The sequence below is a fragment of the Heliangelus exortis genome, chromosome 2 (assembly GCF_036169615.1).
Source record: "Heliangelus exortis chromosome 2, bHelExo1.hap1, whole genome shotgun sequence".
NCBI classification, from domain to species: Eukaryota; Metazoa; Chordata; class Aves; order Apodiformes; family Trochilidae; genus Heliangelus; species Heliangelus exortis.
In genome coordinates this window covers 56,970,111-56,985,072 of record NC_092423.1, presented here as the reverse complement: position 1 = coordinate 56,985,072, position 14,962 = coordinate 56,970,111, and the positions used below count along the sequence as shown (strand labels likewise).

The 14,962-nt window shown below is 38.0% G+C and overlaps 1 protein-coding gene across 3 annotated transcripts in view; it reads left to right on the top strand.

Annotated features, from left to right (window-relative positions):
• Positions 1 to 13,421: 13,421 nt before the first annotated feature.
• SLC9A3 (solute carrier family 9 member A3) overlaps positions 13,422 to 14,962 on the top strand; it is a 51,695-nt gene continuing 50,154 nt past the window's right edge. For all 3 annotated transcript variants that reach the window (XM_071736239.1, XM_071736241.1, XM_071736240.1), the window contains exon 1: positions 13,422 to 13,763. In XM_071736239.1, the coding sequence (XP_071592340.1) occupies positions 13,565 to 13,763 (199 nt within the window). In that variant the 5' untranslated portion in view covers positions 13,422 to 13,564. The remainder of the gene's footprint in view (positions 13,764 to 14,962) is intronic.

Here is a 14,962-nt window from a genome sequence, read left to right as displayed (position 1 = left end):
CCCTTAGCAAATTACTGACCAATTACTAACATGTACTGAAGAAGCACATTGCATCTGCCAATCTTTATACTAGGGCCTGTGTACTAACTTTAAGCAATACAGTTATGTGTTTTGTCTGGTTTCTGTGTATTTTGTTCCTGTAGAAGGAATGCACTGAAGTATTTTTCCTCCTGAGGGTAGTACAACCATTTTTTTTTTTTTTTTTTTTTTTTGCACTTGCTTGTTAATGAGTGGTTCACAGAAAGAAAACACATGGTACTGGGCTCTACTTGTACCACAGAACACAGTTCTGTCTGCACCAAGCATTGCTGGAAGTAGATACACAGTGATGGGACACTCGGAGAATTCTGAATTGCGTTCTTAGTCCTGTTATTTTGGCTTTGAAAGCCAGAACGTGGATGTACCAGCCCTGGAGCTATTTGAAGGCTTGGGGGTAGGAAACTGATTCCAATGAGATGCAGAGCATAGTCAGATTTTTCCAAGTGGCATAGGCAGTCTCAGAAACCACAGACTGGAAATGTTACGTGGTGTTCCAAAGCAAGAAGTTTTGTGTCTTGTTTGTCACAACTGTTTTTTTCTTTTTTTCTTTTTGTGAATGTATAGGAAAAGCACTCACTTGTATCCCTGGGTATCTGTTTTACAGTTTGAGAAAATGCTTCTAGCTGCAGATTCCCCCAGTATACCTATATGTGTCCAGACTCTTTAACACTATTACTCTAAGGGATGTCATGAGTGTACATGTGCTTTAAGTCATCTAGGATTATGGGAGAAAATCAAGTAATTTGAAGTTATTTCAGTCAAATTCTCCATCCAATTAGAATATTTTGTAACACCAGTCTAAAGTTATGTTGACTCAGATTGAGGTCATTTTAGTTATTATTGTGTTAAAGTAACAGAGAGGAAATGCAACCACTGAAAAGGGTTTAAATGTATGGTTCTTGGTATTCTTCAGTTTCCGTCACAGCAGACCATGGATACACCCCACTGTGCTCTTTTGTCCTGCGCTCTCCATGGCTCTGTTTTTCTTCTCAGGTGTTTCCCATTTTCATAATTACTCACAGTTCTAACACTGTGGATTTCCTTAATCTCTGAAAACAGGGTCTCTGACCTTCCTTGTTTCATGCCTGCTGTAATTGTTAGAAGTTCTGCAAATGAGCAGGTAATGTGCCTACTGCACGTAGTGCTTTTCATGTACCAAATTTGTGACCACGTAATATTAAACAGAGATTTCCAAGCTAGTAGATGGGTGTTGTGATGCAGTATAGCATTAGAGAATCTTGAAAATTTTTTCCATCACTCCCAGTAAGGATGTGACAGATTGAATTAAATAACAATAAGTCTGTTTCTTAAACTCAAGATCTAATATGCAAATTATTTGCTGTGAACAGGCCAAAGTGCATAAACAAACCTAAAACATTACAGAATCACCAAATTGTTCTGGTTGGAAAGGACCTTTAAGACCATTGAGTTCAACCATTAAATAAATTCTACTGAGTCCAGTGCTAAATCATGTTCCTAAGCCCCATATCCACATCCACATCCACATATCTTTTAAATACCTCCAGGGACAGTGATTCAACAACCACCCTGGGCAGCCTATTGCAGCATTTAATAATGATTTCAGTGACGATGTTTCTTCTAACACCTACTCTAAACCTCCTCTGATGCAACCAGAGTCCATTTCATCTTGTCATGTAGCTAGTTATTAGGGAGAAGGCACCAGCACCCACTTTTCTACAACCTTCTTTCAAGCAGCTGTAGAGATTGATAAGGTTTTCTCTCAGCCTCTTCTTCAGGCTAAACAATCCAAATTCCCTCAGTCTCTCCCCACAGGACTTACTCTCCACACCCTTTCACCAGCTTTGTTACCCTCAGTGTCCTTCTTGTAGTGAGGGGCCCATAACTAAACAAAGTATTTGAGATGTGGCCTCAGTGGTGGCCAGTACAGGCACTAATTCTGATTTCCCTAATCCTGCTTGCCACACTATTTCTCATACAAGCCAGGATGCCATTGGCCTTCTTGGCCACCTGGGTGCACTAATGGCTCATATTCAGCCAGCTGTTGATCAACACCTCCAGGTCCTTTTCCTCTGGACAGCTTGCCAGCAACTCTTACCCAAGCCTGTAGCACTGCACACAATTGTTGTGGCCCAGGTGCAGAACCAGCCTGTTCAGGTCCACCTGTAGAGCTTTCTCCCCTCAAGTAGATCAACACTTCCATCCAATTTGGTGTCATCTGCAAACTCACGGAGTGTCCACTTGATCCCCTCACTGAAATCATGTGGGACTGGGCCTTCCTGGAGCTTCTTGAATCTGATGCTCATTTAAAGCTACACCTACCTTCAGGATACCTTCTGATGTCAAAACATCCAGTCTAAACCTCTCCTCTGTCATTAGTCCTAAAGAAGCTTTCCTCTGAAATATTTTTAGAAGGTAGTTGAGATTATGTGAGGGCAAAATTTTACCCTTTTGATTTTTTTTTCCTTTTTTTTCTTTATCTAAATTGTTATAAAGAAAACAGTGAACCATGTCTGGTGTGCAACAATATTCATGTAATAATTACAAGTTACTTTGAAGTTAAATCAGGTAAACTAAAGGGTCAAATAATTAAATTATGATACAAAAAATATCTTCCAGCAAAAGTTATGGCTTAAGATATTGAGTATGATGACTGGACCACCAAGAAGATATAAGCAACAATCACTACTGTGTTGTAGTTGATGCATAGTTTAAAACCTGCAGATATTGCAGGATAATTTGTGTGTACTAAATTCTGTGTATTAAAATCTAAACATTTAACTGGAATATACACATTACTGAATCTTGCTTCAGGAAGTTTTCACATGACCAGAATGGTATCCCTGGTCAAAGTCACAGGAGAAGGAAAAATTTTAGCATCAAGGATAATAGCAATACTTTGCCTAATTCAGTACAAATCTTGAATCTCATACACTTCATATGAATGCCCTGATCCTGACACAGAAGGAATTATGGAACTTACTCAATTTCATTGAAGCAGCGAAGGCCTTTGCAAAACATTTATTACGTAGTACATAAATCTTTGCATTAACTGTCCTACAAGGTACAATCCATTGAAGAAGTTTGCATGTGGTATTTCAAATGTCAGTTCCAAAGGAATGCAGTACATGTTTTGTAGTCACTTGGGCAGTACTGCTGTGGAATGGGAATACATGGGACTTTGATGTTTATATAAAAAGCGGCAGAGATTCTTTGAAGCAGAAAGGTTCTCTGCTTCAAGTTGAGGAAGTCTGAACTGAATTGCTGCATATCTCACTGAAGTTCCAAAGGCTATGAGGTGCAGCATATACATGGCATGCAGTTCCACATTACCAAAGTAGCAGTCATAAACTAACTGACTAAAATCAATGATGCCTAAAATCAAATGAATGCCTAGACAGAAAGAGGGATATTTTCTAAATATGCAAAATAATTTGATGCTATCATATTTAATAATTAACTACACCGATCTGCTTTGACACATTTCTGGCATCTGGAAGGCTTGATCAGAGTTATTATTACTGAACTTTCAAGTATTCTTTTTAGAACCAAATAATATATTGAAAATAGCAGCTTTGACATGAAAACTTTAAAGGTTTTGTGAAAGTGAAAGTGAAAATTTTTCTAGTTTAAAATGAAAACTAGAAAGAAATTGATTAGAACATTACCCTCACTCAAGACAAAATTATACAGATCAAGGTTCTGTCAGACCAGTGCATTTTAAATTGCTGTTTCCTACAAAGTCACTCTTTCATAAATACTGAAGAATAAGCTGCACTGTTGCACAGAAGAGCTATTCATTTTATCTGCTACATGAAAATAAGAACCACACAGGAAACAAGTAATTTCAAAAACCTTTCTAAATTTTAACTGCTACAGCCACCTGCAAGACACTGTTCAATATAGTGTCATAGGGATACAGCACATCTTTGGGAGATTTGTGTCTGGGACACAGATTCTCTGAGACACTTTTCTGCTGGCTGCACACTCTTACAAGTTAAACAAACCAGTGCCTCCTAAATAACTACATAATGAAACATAACAGACACAGTTTATATAATCTACTCTAAACTGGTGTCCAGTTCAGACATGAATAGAATCTCCGGATCTCATTCTTCATTTAAATCAGGTTTTGGAACCTCAAGGATTTATGATTTGGGGGAAAGAATCTGGCTTTCTGGCACAGAGTTCTCAAATTGCCAAGAGATGTCACAATGTGTATGTTGTGTCACTTTGAAAGAGTCATTATATGTAATATTAGTAGCATTGAAAAGGAGACATCAAAATGTAAATACTGGGAGATTAAAACATATCTATATTATATATCAAATTATCTAATTGTGTTAATTACTTTTTTTGTATCTATATCCTGCATAAGGATATTGCCTCCTTTAATACTATCTGGCTGATAACCAGATTTAAGGATTAATCAAATTCTTTGCCATATAATCTCTTTTTTTTTATAGTGGTGTCTATAATCTTTAGATAAGAATAAATGTTCTTTATTATCAACAGTAACAGATCTACAAGAAATATTAGTAAATATCTCTGTTTCTTATTTTTCTCTTGAGCAAATGCTCGTTTCCATTCTCTTCCATAATAAATTATGGCAGACAAAATTTTGCTTTCTTTATATGTTTACATCTAAAGATGTAAATAGGTCTACTGTAAATTAGCTGATGATATTTATATGAGATACTATTAATAAAGTAATCTTTGCTTTTTGGTTATATTAATGGCCGTATATTTATAATGGTTTGTAGGCTCTGGGAAAGAGGAAGAGGCCCAAAAGTATTTCTGTGAAAGTAAGTAATTTAAATTCTTTTTATTTCCTCTAGATTTTAATAGGAGAAAGAAGTCAATTCCCGTTAGCTACTTCCAAGGCATCTTCAAAACCTGCAGGCTGCTCAAAATTGTAATAGGAATTGGAACAAAAATTCCAACAAAACTCCAGCAATAAATACACAGTTTCCTTCCAGGAAAACATACCAGAGGAATACTTACCCTGTTCTTGAAGTCCTTACTAGGCATCAGGTATTTACCACTGTAAGAGAACTAGGTGGCTGGTGAGCTTTCCTATGTTCTTATGATCATGTCACCTTTACAATATTAATGGTGCTCATCAGTAACATTTAAAATGAAACTTTAAAGCAAGAAAAAGAAGGTAAACAATGTCCATTTCTCATTATAGGAGAAGTTTCTGAAAGGTCAGAAAGTTTCTGAAATAGAATGCAGTAGTGTATGACAAATATAGTTTTAAAAAAATCTAAAATAATTACCGGGGCTTGAGTTTAAGCATTTTCAATAAATGCTTAAGCATTTAAGCATTCAATAAATGTTTAAGAATTATTTTCAATAAATAGGCTCTTTGTAATCAAGACCCTTTTCCATAAACTAAGGAAGTTCTTAAAAAAGACCTCTGTAGAGTTCTCAAAAATAAAAATACAAGCTATAGATTTACAGAACAGAGCATTCAGTGATTTTATCATTTACACAAAATAAAGTGGCACTCATGAGAAATAATTAACATCTTTGTTGTTTCCACCTCTAATTTCTAGGATTGCAATTAACTACTGAGTGATTTTTTTTTTCTGTTCATCAGTTTTGAATTTATTATCCTAAAACATCACAAAATAAATTATTACCTTTTAGAGGTGCATATTTATGTTTTATATATTGAAAGTAGGGTTAAGAGTGTCTATTTTCATAATTTAGCCATCTCAATGATCTCTTACAACTAAGCGAGAAGAATGCAGGCTGAAGTTACAGTGAACAAAATATTCTAAATAAGACTGTAATTTCAATTTGTGCCAATCCCCCCTCCCTGTCAAGCATTTTGTTCTAATCAACACTGAATTTCATCATTACTGAGTCAATTTGTCTCAAGTTCCTCATAGTTTTATCCTTCCCCATCTAATTTCTGCAATATCACCTGCATACTTTCATGTGTATTAAAATTGAAGTTATTACAATTTAAGTATAAATACTTTTGAAATTAAGGCATCTTTACCCAGGGAATGCTCTTAAGGAAGTAGATTAAGGCTTGTTTTCAAATTTTTTCAATCAATTGCTACTGAGAAAAGTGTATCTGCTTAAAACTTCTTCTCAAAAGCACAATTTGCAAAAGCTAAAGTCTCTGCAGTTTCACAGTTATATAAAAATGACTCATATTTTCTTTTGAACTGATCAGAGTATGATCTTATTTTAGATCAAATAAGACATTGCTTTAGTTTGCAAACTGAACTATAATCCTCAGTAAACTCTAGTTTTGGCAGTGTAACAAATGCAACAACAACAAAGCCACTTTTACATCTTGTTCTTCCTTACAGCTATGAGTAACTTCCTATATATCAAACACAAAGTTTAATACAATCTCAGTCATTCTTTTCCCTCTAGGGGGTCTTTGTAAATTGTATTGCTTTAGGAAACCAAATACAGTGACTATCCCACCAAAGATATTACAGAGAAGTGGTGAAAACACACTTCACAAAAAGATCTGTTTACTTGTTGGGTTTGGTTTTTTTTTTTCCTCCTGCATGTTATCATTTAGGAGTTGTATTTTTATCTGGCATATCTGAAATGTTTAAACAGAAACCACAAGGTTCCATTCAAAATAAATAACAATTACAGACCTTGAGTTTCATGTTACATCCTTTTCCTCAGAAAACTTGTTTTATTGCACTTTTGTATTGAAATACGTATTTTGTATTGAAATATGTATATTTCAATATGACGAGTAAAATACTCTCTGTAGAAATATGTTTTTAGCAGATTGACAGCTAGTGGCAAGAAAATGAAATTATTATTCTGCACTTGGGATTCTGGGAAGGCAGGCAGCAGTATTCTTGTTTGTGGAATTATATAATCTTTTGTCTGGGATAAAAAAGGTATCTACAAATTAGAGCTTTTTTTGGCTATTTTAAATTCATGAAGGGGCTTTTCTGTGCTTCTGTGAAGGGTTTTTTTTAACATAGAGTATGTATAGGAAGGTTTTATAAGGACTACTGAACAAATGAAATATTGACATTACAAGAAAGTGAAAACTGAGAAGAGGAAAAAGCATTACCTAGATGCAACTGTTAACAAATGTTTGGTTTTGCTTTCAGTTATTTAGTTCCAATAGCTAAACAAAAAAACCAAAACCAAGCAAAAACAAAATGAAAAAAACCAACAAACTGAACAAGAAAAAGATGTATTTTAAAATCATATGTGAAGCAGTGAGTATAAGTTACAGCAATACTTCTTCATGGGCTACACAAAATCAGTTGATTTAGCGTGCTCAATGAATTAACCTCAAAGGCTCAATCAAATGAGAAGATTTAAGGAAAGATACTTAATTTTATATATATGAAATAAGGGTTAAAATAAAAACTTTTTGGTTTTTTGAGAAACAAAATCACATTATTACCTTAGGATGCCCATAAATGAGCAGTGTTGTTGATCACCCTGAGTGCCATTATGCAGCCATTATCTGCAGAAGCTGCAGGATCAGGCCCAGTCAGCATGGGTTCATGAAAAGCAGGTCTTGCTTGATGAACCTGATCTCCTTCTATGACAAGGTGACCCATTTAGTGGATAAGGGAAAGGCCATGGATGTTGTCTTACTGAATCTTATTAAAGCCTTCAGTGTTTCCAACAGGATTCTTCTGGAGAAACTGACTACATATGGCCAAGACAGGCATACTATACAATGGTGGAAAAACTGGTGGCTGGGCCCAAAGAGTTGTGGTAAATGGAGATAAATCCAGCTGGTGACAGGTCACAAGTGGTGTTCCCCAGCGCTCAGTATTTGGGCCAGTTCTCTATAATATTTTTATCAGTGATCTGGGTGAGGGGATCACGTGCACTGTTAGTAAGGTTGCAGGTGACACCAAGCTGGAAGGCAGCTGATCTTCACCAAGGGCAGGAAGGCTTTGCAGTTGGACATGGAAAGGCTGGATCAAGCCAGCCTGGGCCAAGGCCAGTTGTATGAGATTTAACAAGGTCAATTGTCAGGTTCTGCACCTGGGCCAATGCATACAATGCTACAGGCTTGGGGAAGCAAGCTTTGGCAAGCTCTCCAGAGGAAAAGGACCTGGAGGTGTTGGTCAACAGCTGGCTGAATATGAGCCACTAGTGTACCCAGGTGGCCAAGAAAGCCAATGGCATCCTGGCTTGTGTGAGAAATAGTGTGGCCAACAGGATTAGGGAAGTGGACCTAGATATGGTTTCCATTCATCCGAAGTCTATCAGCAGAAGGGATGTGGTGACGCAGTCAGAACCCTGCACAAACATACAGCTGTCCAGGTCTCCAGATGAAAGGGGTGCCCGAGCCTGTCACCCAGAGACAACACTGCTTTGATGTGTGACCAGGAAAATGATTTCTCAGCCTGGTGGAAAAGATGAAAAAGTAAGTGGGAAGGTTAAGGAGGATCAGGAAGTATGAGAGGGAGATTAACTGGTGGAGATTAACATTAACATTAACTGGTGGGAGATTAACTGGTGAACACCATACCATCCCTGAGGCAAAGGATGAGGAGGGTAATTGTCTGAGGTAATTCCCTTTTGAGGGGAACAGAGTGCCCGATATTCTGACCAGACCCATCCCACAGGGAAGTGTGTTGCCTTCAGCTCTGGGAAGCCCCTCTTCAGACCCAGGAAGATTGCAGGGTCACTCTCTGCTGGGATAAGCCTCAGATTGCAACAGGTGAGTAAATGTACTTGCTCAAGAGTTTTCACATACTGCTTAAATCACCCATGTTCACCTCACGACTACTAGCAGAAAGAAGTGTGAATTACTGCTTGGCAGTGGCTGCTGCCAATTATGCAAAACTCAGCATGTAACATATTAAGATGAGGGAAAGCATGAGACAGTCTTGTTCAGTTTGGGAGTGGGGCAGGTGGGGAGGGTCCACTTTCAGATATCACAGATGCTTTTGAACAAGTATCTGCTAGAAGAGGAGCTCTGGGAATGACATACTGAATTCTGTAGCTTCTGAGCCTAGATGCTATGCCAGGAAATTAATGTAAAATTATTGTGCTATAAATTGAAAATATTCTATTTGGCTGCCTTTGTTATTTGTTTTATTTGTTGGTCACTTTTTTTTCCCCTAAGCAATTCAGCTGATTGTTTTGCTTTCACTCTCAGGTTAAGCTACAGAAAGCTGAATACCCATACAAAGAAAGAGTTCAGAGAGATGCACTTTTATTTCCTTTTTGTTACCCACTTTATCTCTGAAATCTGTAGTTATGGTTTATAAGACAGTCTTCCCCTAATCTTTTTAACATATAGCAAAATCAAATTTTATTTGCAATCAGCAAATAGATGATTACCTAGTCCTAGTACCTAGTCCTTGATGATTAGGAACACTAGTAGTGTGTTGTGTCTTGTGTCTCGCATATGCACTTGTGTTGGTTAGGCTAGTGTGAGTACCTGGAAGAAGGATATGGTGAAAAAATTACAAAGCTGAATTTGAAGAGAGAGAGTCATCTAGTACCTCTTCTGTACAAATGTACAGCATTCCTTGGGTCTCAGTATTTGGGATTTCTGGTGACTGATTGACAGAAGACATGCACGACAAGGAAAGAGGGCAGAGATCAGGAGAACAGAGAAGAAGAATAGGAGTGGGATGCCAAAAACATGGGAAAACAAACAGCACAAGAGGGAAAGTGTGGAAGATGAAGGCAGACAGAGATTAAAATCTCTGCAGTCATTTTTTACTAGTAGCAAGACCAGAATAGTGCTAATACACAATGGAACAATTTTCATTGAAAGTGGAGCTTAAAGAAGGACTTTCAATACATATGGCATTTTATAAAAGTACTTTTTTTCCTATACACAATATGATAAAATCTGTTAGATATCTGGTGGTGTGTAACAACTTCTTTCCCTGCCCCATTCCCTTTTCAATGCCCATTACACTGAATTCATACAGGCATAATCTGTTATGGAGGGAGGAATCCTTAAGTGAGGTCATACCTGGGTTACTGTTTGTCACTTGTATCCTCCCACCCCACAACATTAGCTACTAATATAATATAAATTTGGGAGTTAATTAAAAACAACAATAGCAACAAAACATAGAAATGTAACAATCTGCCCTGAAATGTCTGACATTTTCAAAAATATGTGAGGTGAAAAAGGAGAGGTCTGGTGAAAATCTCCTTCACTTACTGTCCTTAAATATTTGTCCAAACCCTTGCTGCATAAACTTGTAAAGCTGTGCTTATTTCACGTGGGGAGAAGTTGATACATGTTGCTGAATCAGGTCAATTCATTATAAAATCATAAAGTTCCACATTCATCATACATATGAATCACATTCATTTTCACCAGGCCATATATTAATATAATGCCATTCACAACAATAAGTTCTATTTAACTATATATACATTGGGAGTTATGTCATAAAAATATATTCTGAAACGATATTCCTTTCAAAATCTTACCTTAGTCTACTTACGCATTTAGACATAAATAGGCATAGACATAAATATAAGAAGAGTGCATTTCCCTGAGGAAAGGTGGGAAGTATAATAAGTGATTTACGATGGTTTATGTTGCATCAGATTTTTCACAGCTAATTTGTAATTTTTGTTAATTTTTATTTATTTCCTTCATGAAAGTTCTGGGTGCCAGAGGAATGTACTTCTTAATTTTACTCAGCTTAAACACATTTATTGTAAATGCTAATATTAAAGTTTAATTGTACTTTCTACCACTAAGTTAGTACAACTGAAATACTGTTTGTGCTTTCTCCAGAAAACCAATACAGTTTTAAAGATTTCAATTTATCTGCTGAGTTGTTTTTTTTTTAAACTGAAAATGTTCTTTACCTAATATTTAAAAAAAAAAAAGCCAGGAAATAATCTTTACAAGACACAGGTGATGTGAAGGTTGTGCAAGATACTGCTAATTTTTTTCTCTAACCAATTCTTTACACATTTCAGGAAGTGACAATGTTGTAGTTTTTTGGTTTAAAAAACAAAACAAAAGAAAAACAAAACCACAATCACTCAGGACACAAAGCCATTATTTTACAGTAAGTAGAAGTCTTTCTTGTATGATCTTTTTGGAGTCAGAAAATATCAGCTATTGAGTAATATATCTGTATTGCAGTGTTGTAAACCGTGTTCTGTGAAAAATTTGTGGCAAGCAAAATTATGCACTTTTTAGTTTGGACCAAGTTCTTAAAAAAAATCTTTACAAATTCTAAAATTTTCACAACATCCCTTTCAGGTATGTTGCTAAGCATTATATCTTCAACAGAGAAGTACATTAATTGTGACTTGTTTGTGCTAAGATGGTACTTCCAACATTTTTTGTTTGCTAATACTGGTTTACCTCCACCAGCAAACTCACAACTATAGTGTAACTTGGTTGATGTTGTCAGTATTGTCATGAGTAGAACATTACCTAAGGTCAGTCAGAGGCACGATCTTGGCTGCAGCTCCTCCAAGTGAAGTGTAAGCTTTTGCTTATCTGTGGAATAGATCCACTGAAGAAGGCTTTCTCATTTTTCTAGCACAGATGCAAGCATTCTTGGTCTGTGACTCATTTGTCCTAACAACAGTGTTAACTTCAACACTTTCAATGGTAAGGCTTATTTCTAACTCAGTTATCATTTTGTGTTACTAGATTTGAGAAAAATCACATGTATTATATTAGGCCTTGTGGCAGTTGTGGTGCTCTTTCCTCAGCTGGAATGCTGAGTGGCAATGTGATGGTACTTGGAATAAGTTGTGATAATAAAAACAATGCTGACAGCTTGTCTCTACTGAAGTTCTCCTAATATCAGCAAATGGAACTGACATTCACGACTAAGAACTACTGGTATCTGCAGGGCTCAGCAGAAGGTTACAGAGATGATTAAGAACTAATTACTTCCAGCTGTAGTTGGAAGTTGCCATTCTTTGGCAACACACAGAAATATTATCCTTGCATTGGCCAGAGGCAATAACAGAATCTTTAAAAGACTTGGTAGAAAATTCTAAAGGACATGTAGGTGCCAAAATCATTCTCCAAATGGCTAAAAATTATACAGATAGGATTTCAGTTGTTAGACATATTATTTAGGTCTTTGTCTAACATTTCCTAAATGTAGAAAAAATATTTTGCTGTCTGTCCTAAAAAGAGTTAATGCTTCCTAAAAAGAGTTGCTAATTCCATCTTCACATCAGCTCCAAATCTAAAAAATTCCCATGTAGTTTGCTTTTCACATTCTCCCAAGTGACTGAAATAAGCAAATTAATTCGTTAATCTTCCAAATATTTAAAGGAAAGCTTTATTCTGCTAATTTTAAAATTCTTAATGAAACCAGAAGTAAGTAAAACAAAATGGTAGTAATTTTCCACAAAAAGTCACAGAAGCAGTTACCATCTGGATTGTTTCAGAGCACAGACAAGAAGACAAGTTCTGCTGCTGTGGTGTGTGGAAAGGTGGGCTCATCTCTGCTTGCTGGGAACATGCTGCTTTGCTGCCTTTTTACTGCAGGGTGATAATTATCATGGGTCCACCCGCCTACAACATGCAACATGGATGCTTCAGGATATCAGGCAAACGTTTCCAGTGGGAAAGAAGTCTTCAGGCGGAAGGTGAGAACTTTCTAAAAGGTTTCATTTACGTTGTAACCATGAAAAAATAAGAGGAAAAAAAGCCAGGTAGTGTTTTTAATCCAGCACATCTTAACACACACCTGCCATCAGATACAAGTGGAAAGGCAAACTTTGCCTGCTAGTGATCCTTGCCCAAGCACCCCGGGAGGAGGTGCTCTCTCGTGGATGAAAGAAAAAGCTACTTTGAGAAATCTGCTCTATCTAAAGGGAGCTAGATCAGAAGCTGAAAAGTAGGAAAGAGTGCATTTCCTCCGTGGCAACCGGCTACGACAGCGGGCCGGAGGGAGGGAGACTGTCTCATTGGGCTTGCGCATCCAAAGCTCCCAAAAGGAGACGTATGGATCTCCTGCTTATCCGGCTCCTATTGGATTCCGGGCACCACCTCGGACATGCACTCGGGAGCGTCCCAGCCTTGGGCCCTAGTGCCAGAAGGTCAGGGCCGCTTCTTTCCAGCTCCGCATGCCCACAGCCAAGCCAGGAGGGCGGACACAGCCCCCTGTCCGCCGTCACCCTCCTGCGGAGCAGAGCGGAGCGGAGCTCTCCTTACCGATACCGAAAGGTGCTCAGCCCGGGCACCGCTGTCTCCGCACTGCAGCCTCCTCGGGAGCGGCGGGAAAGCCCCGCCTCCGGCCGCTCGGGAACGGCCTGATAAAGGCAGGTGCAGGCAGGCACCGGGACCCCAGCTCGAAGCATCTGCCTGTGCACAGAGCCCCCGACCTCTCCTTGTCGACCCCGTGCCAAGGGGCACCTGAGCCCGCCAGGGCAACCCTGTAGAGGGTGGAGGGAAGGGTGGGGGTAGGACCCTCTCCGTCTCCGGACAGCACCGGTGTCCTGAGGCGCGCAGGCTACGACCGCGTCTCTGCGACGGGACAAGGACCTCGCCCCCAAGGACCTCCGAAGAGGCGGGATTTCTTCCAGAAGGGGAAGCAGGACTTTGCTTTGTGGCTTAGAAATGAGGCAGGTATCTGGAGTGGTGGAGTTACTCCTGGGGCTGATGGCTCTCCCGGTGGCGCTGGGACAGAGAAGCTCGGGAAGCGCTATAAATAGCACCCACCCCCAAAGCTTTGCCATCGTCTCTTTCAAATGGGATCACGTCAAGGATCCTTATGTCATTTCACTATGGATACTTGTGGCCAGCTTGGCCAAAATTGGTGAGTCTGGAGTTATGTATGTTATGAAGTTATGTATGTTATGAAGTTATGTATGTTATGGAGTTATGTCTTCTCCCTTTTCCTTCTCCCTTGCCCTTCCCTTCTTCCCACCCAATGTAAATGAAAGCTTTTAAGTCCACTGACCCATTTTCAGGGGGCTTTCTCTAACCTGATTTCATGATATTGCTGTACAATGTACTTACCAAAGTGATTTTCACCTACCCCTACCTAGTAGGGGTAGTCCTAGGAGTACTGCTTCTGTATTTGACTCATTGCAAACCCTTCCAGTTCCTTGAAACCTTGCATTACTGTTACTCCTTAAAGAAGTAAAAGAGAAATCGGGCATCTTTGCTTATACAGTACCTATTACAGTTGACAATAAGTTATTCTCCTTTTTATGATTGGTAGCCACATTAGATAGAAACATGAAAAAACAAATGATGTGAACTACACATAAACTTTCATTATATGCATTTGCTTTGCAAGCATATATGCTATGCTTGCTATTATTGCATAGCTGAACAACCATAAATTACAGAGAACGGTAGTATGTAATATCAGACTATCTGATGCAGCTGAAAAAATACCAGCTTTATAGCACACAGAATTTTCTTCAAGAAATTGGAATCAATGAAAAGCAAAGACCTAGTCTAAGTTCAGTATAGTTTAGGTGAACTTATATAAATGCTCTGACTTTACAGTTCTGAACTTTCTGACTTTTCCAAAAGCAAGCTTACATTGCTATAACAGTGTTGAGCTAGAAGAGTCACTTCTTAATTGGAATATATTTTCTTTGCTTAATGCTATTATTTTCAGTTATTTTGCCTTTAGGTCTAAAAACAGACCCCCAGTTTAGCTGACATTGAAAATGTTGCTTTCAATTTTCAACAAAACATCTCTAAAATAAATTTCAAGTCAGAAGGTACAATCAACTGAAAATCCTACTTATACTTTTCTGTACTGGTAATACTTATTTGGGATACCAGAACCACATTCCATGGAATTTGCAGATTACAGAGAATGGAAGAAGTAAAAAGGTATACTTTGATATATTCTGTCTAGCACATATGCTAAAAAACGTGAGACTTGGAAAACACTGTTTCCAAATTAAAATAAAGTATTTTAAAAATGAGGAGTAAATTATGTACAGATGATACTGTAAAGCACTTTCCAGTGACACCTGTATATTGGATTTCACT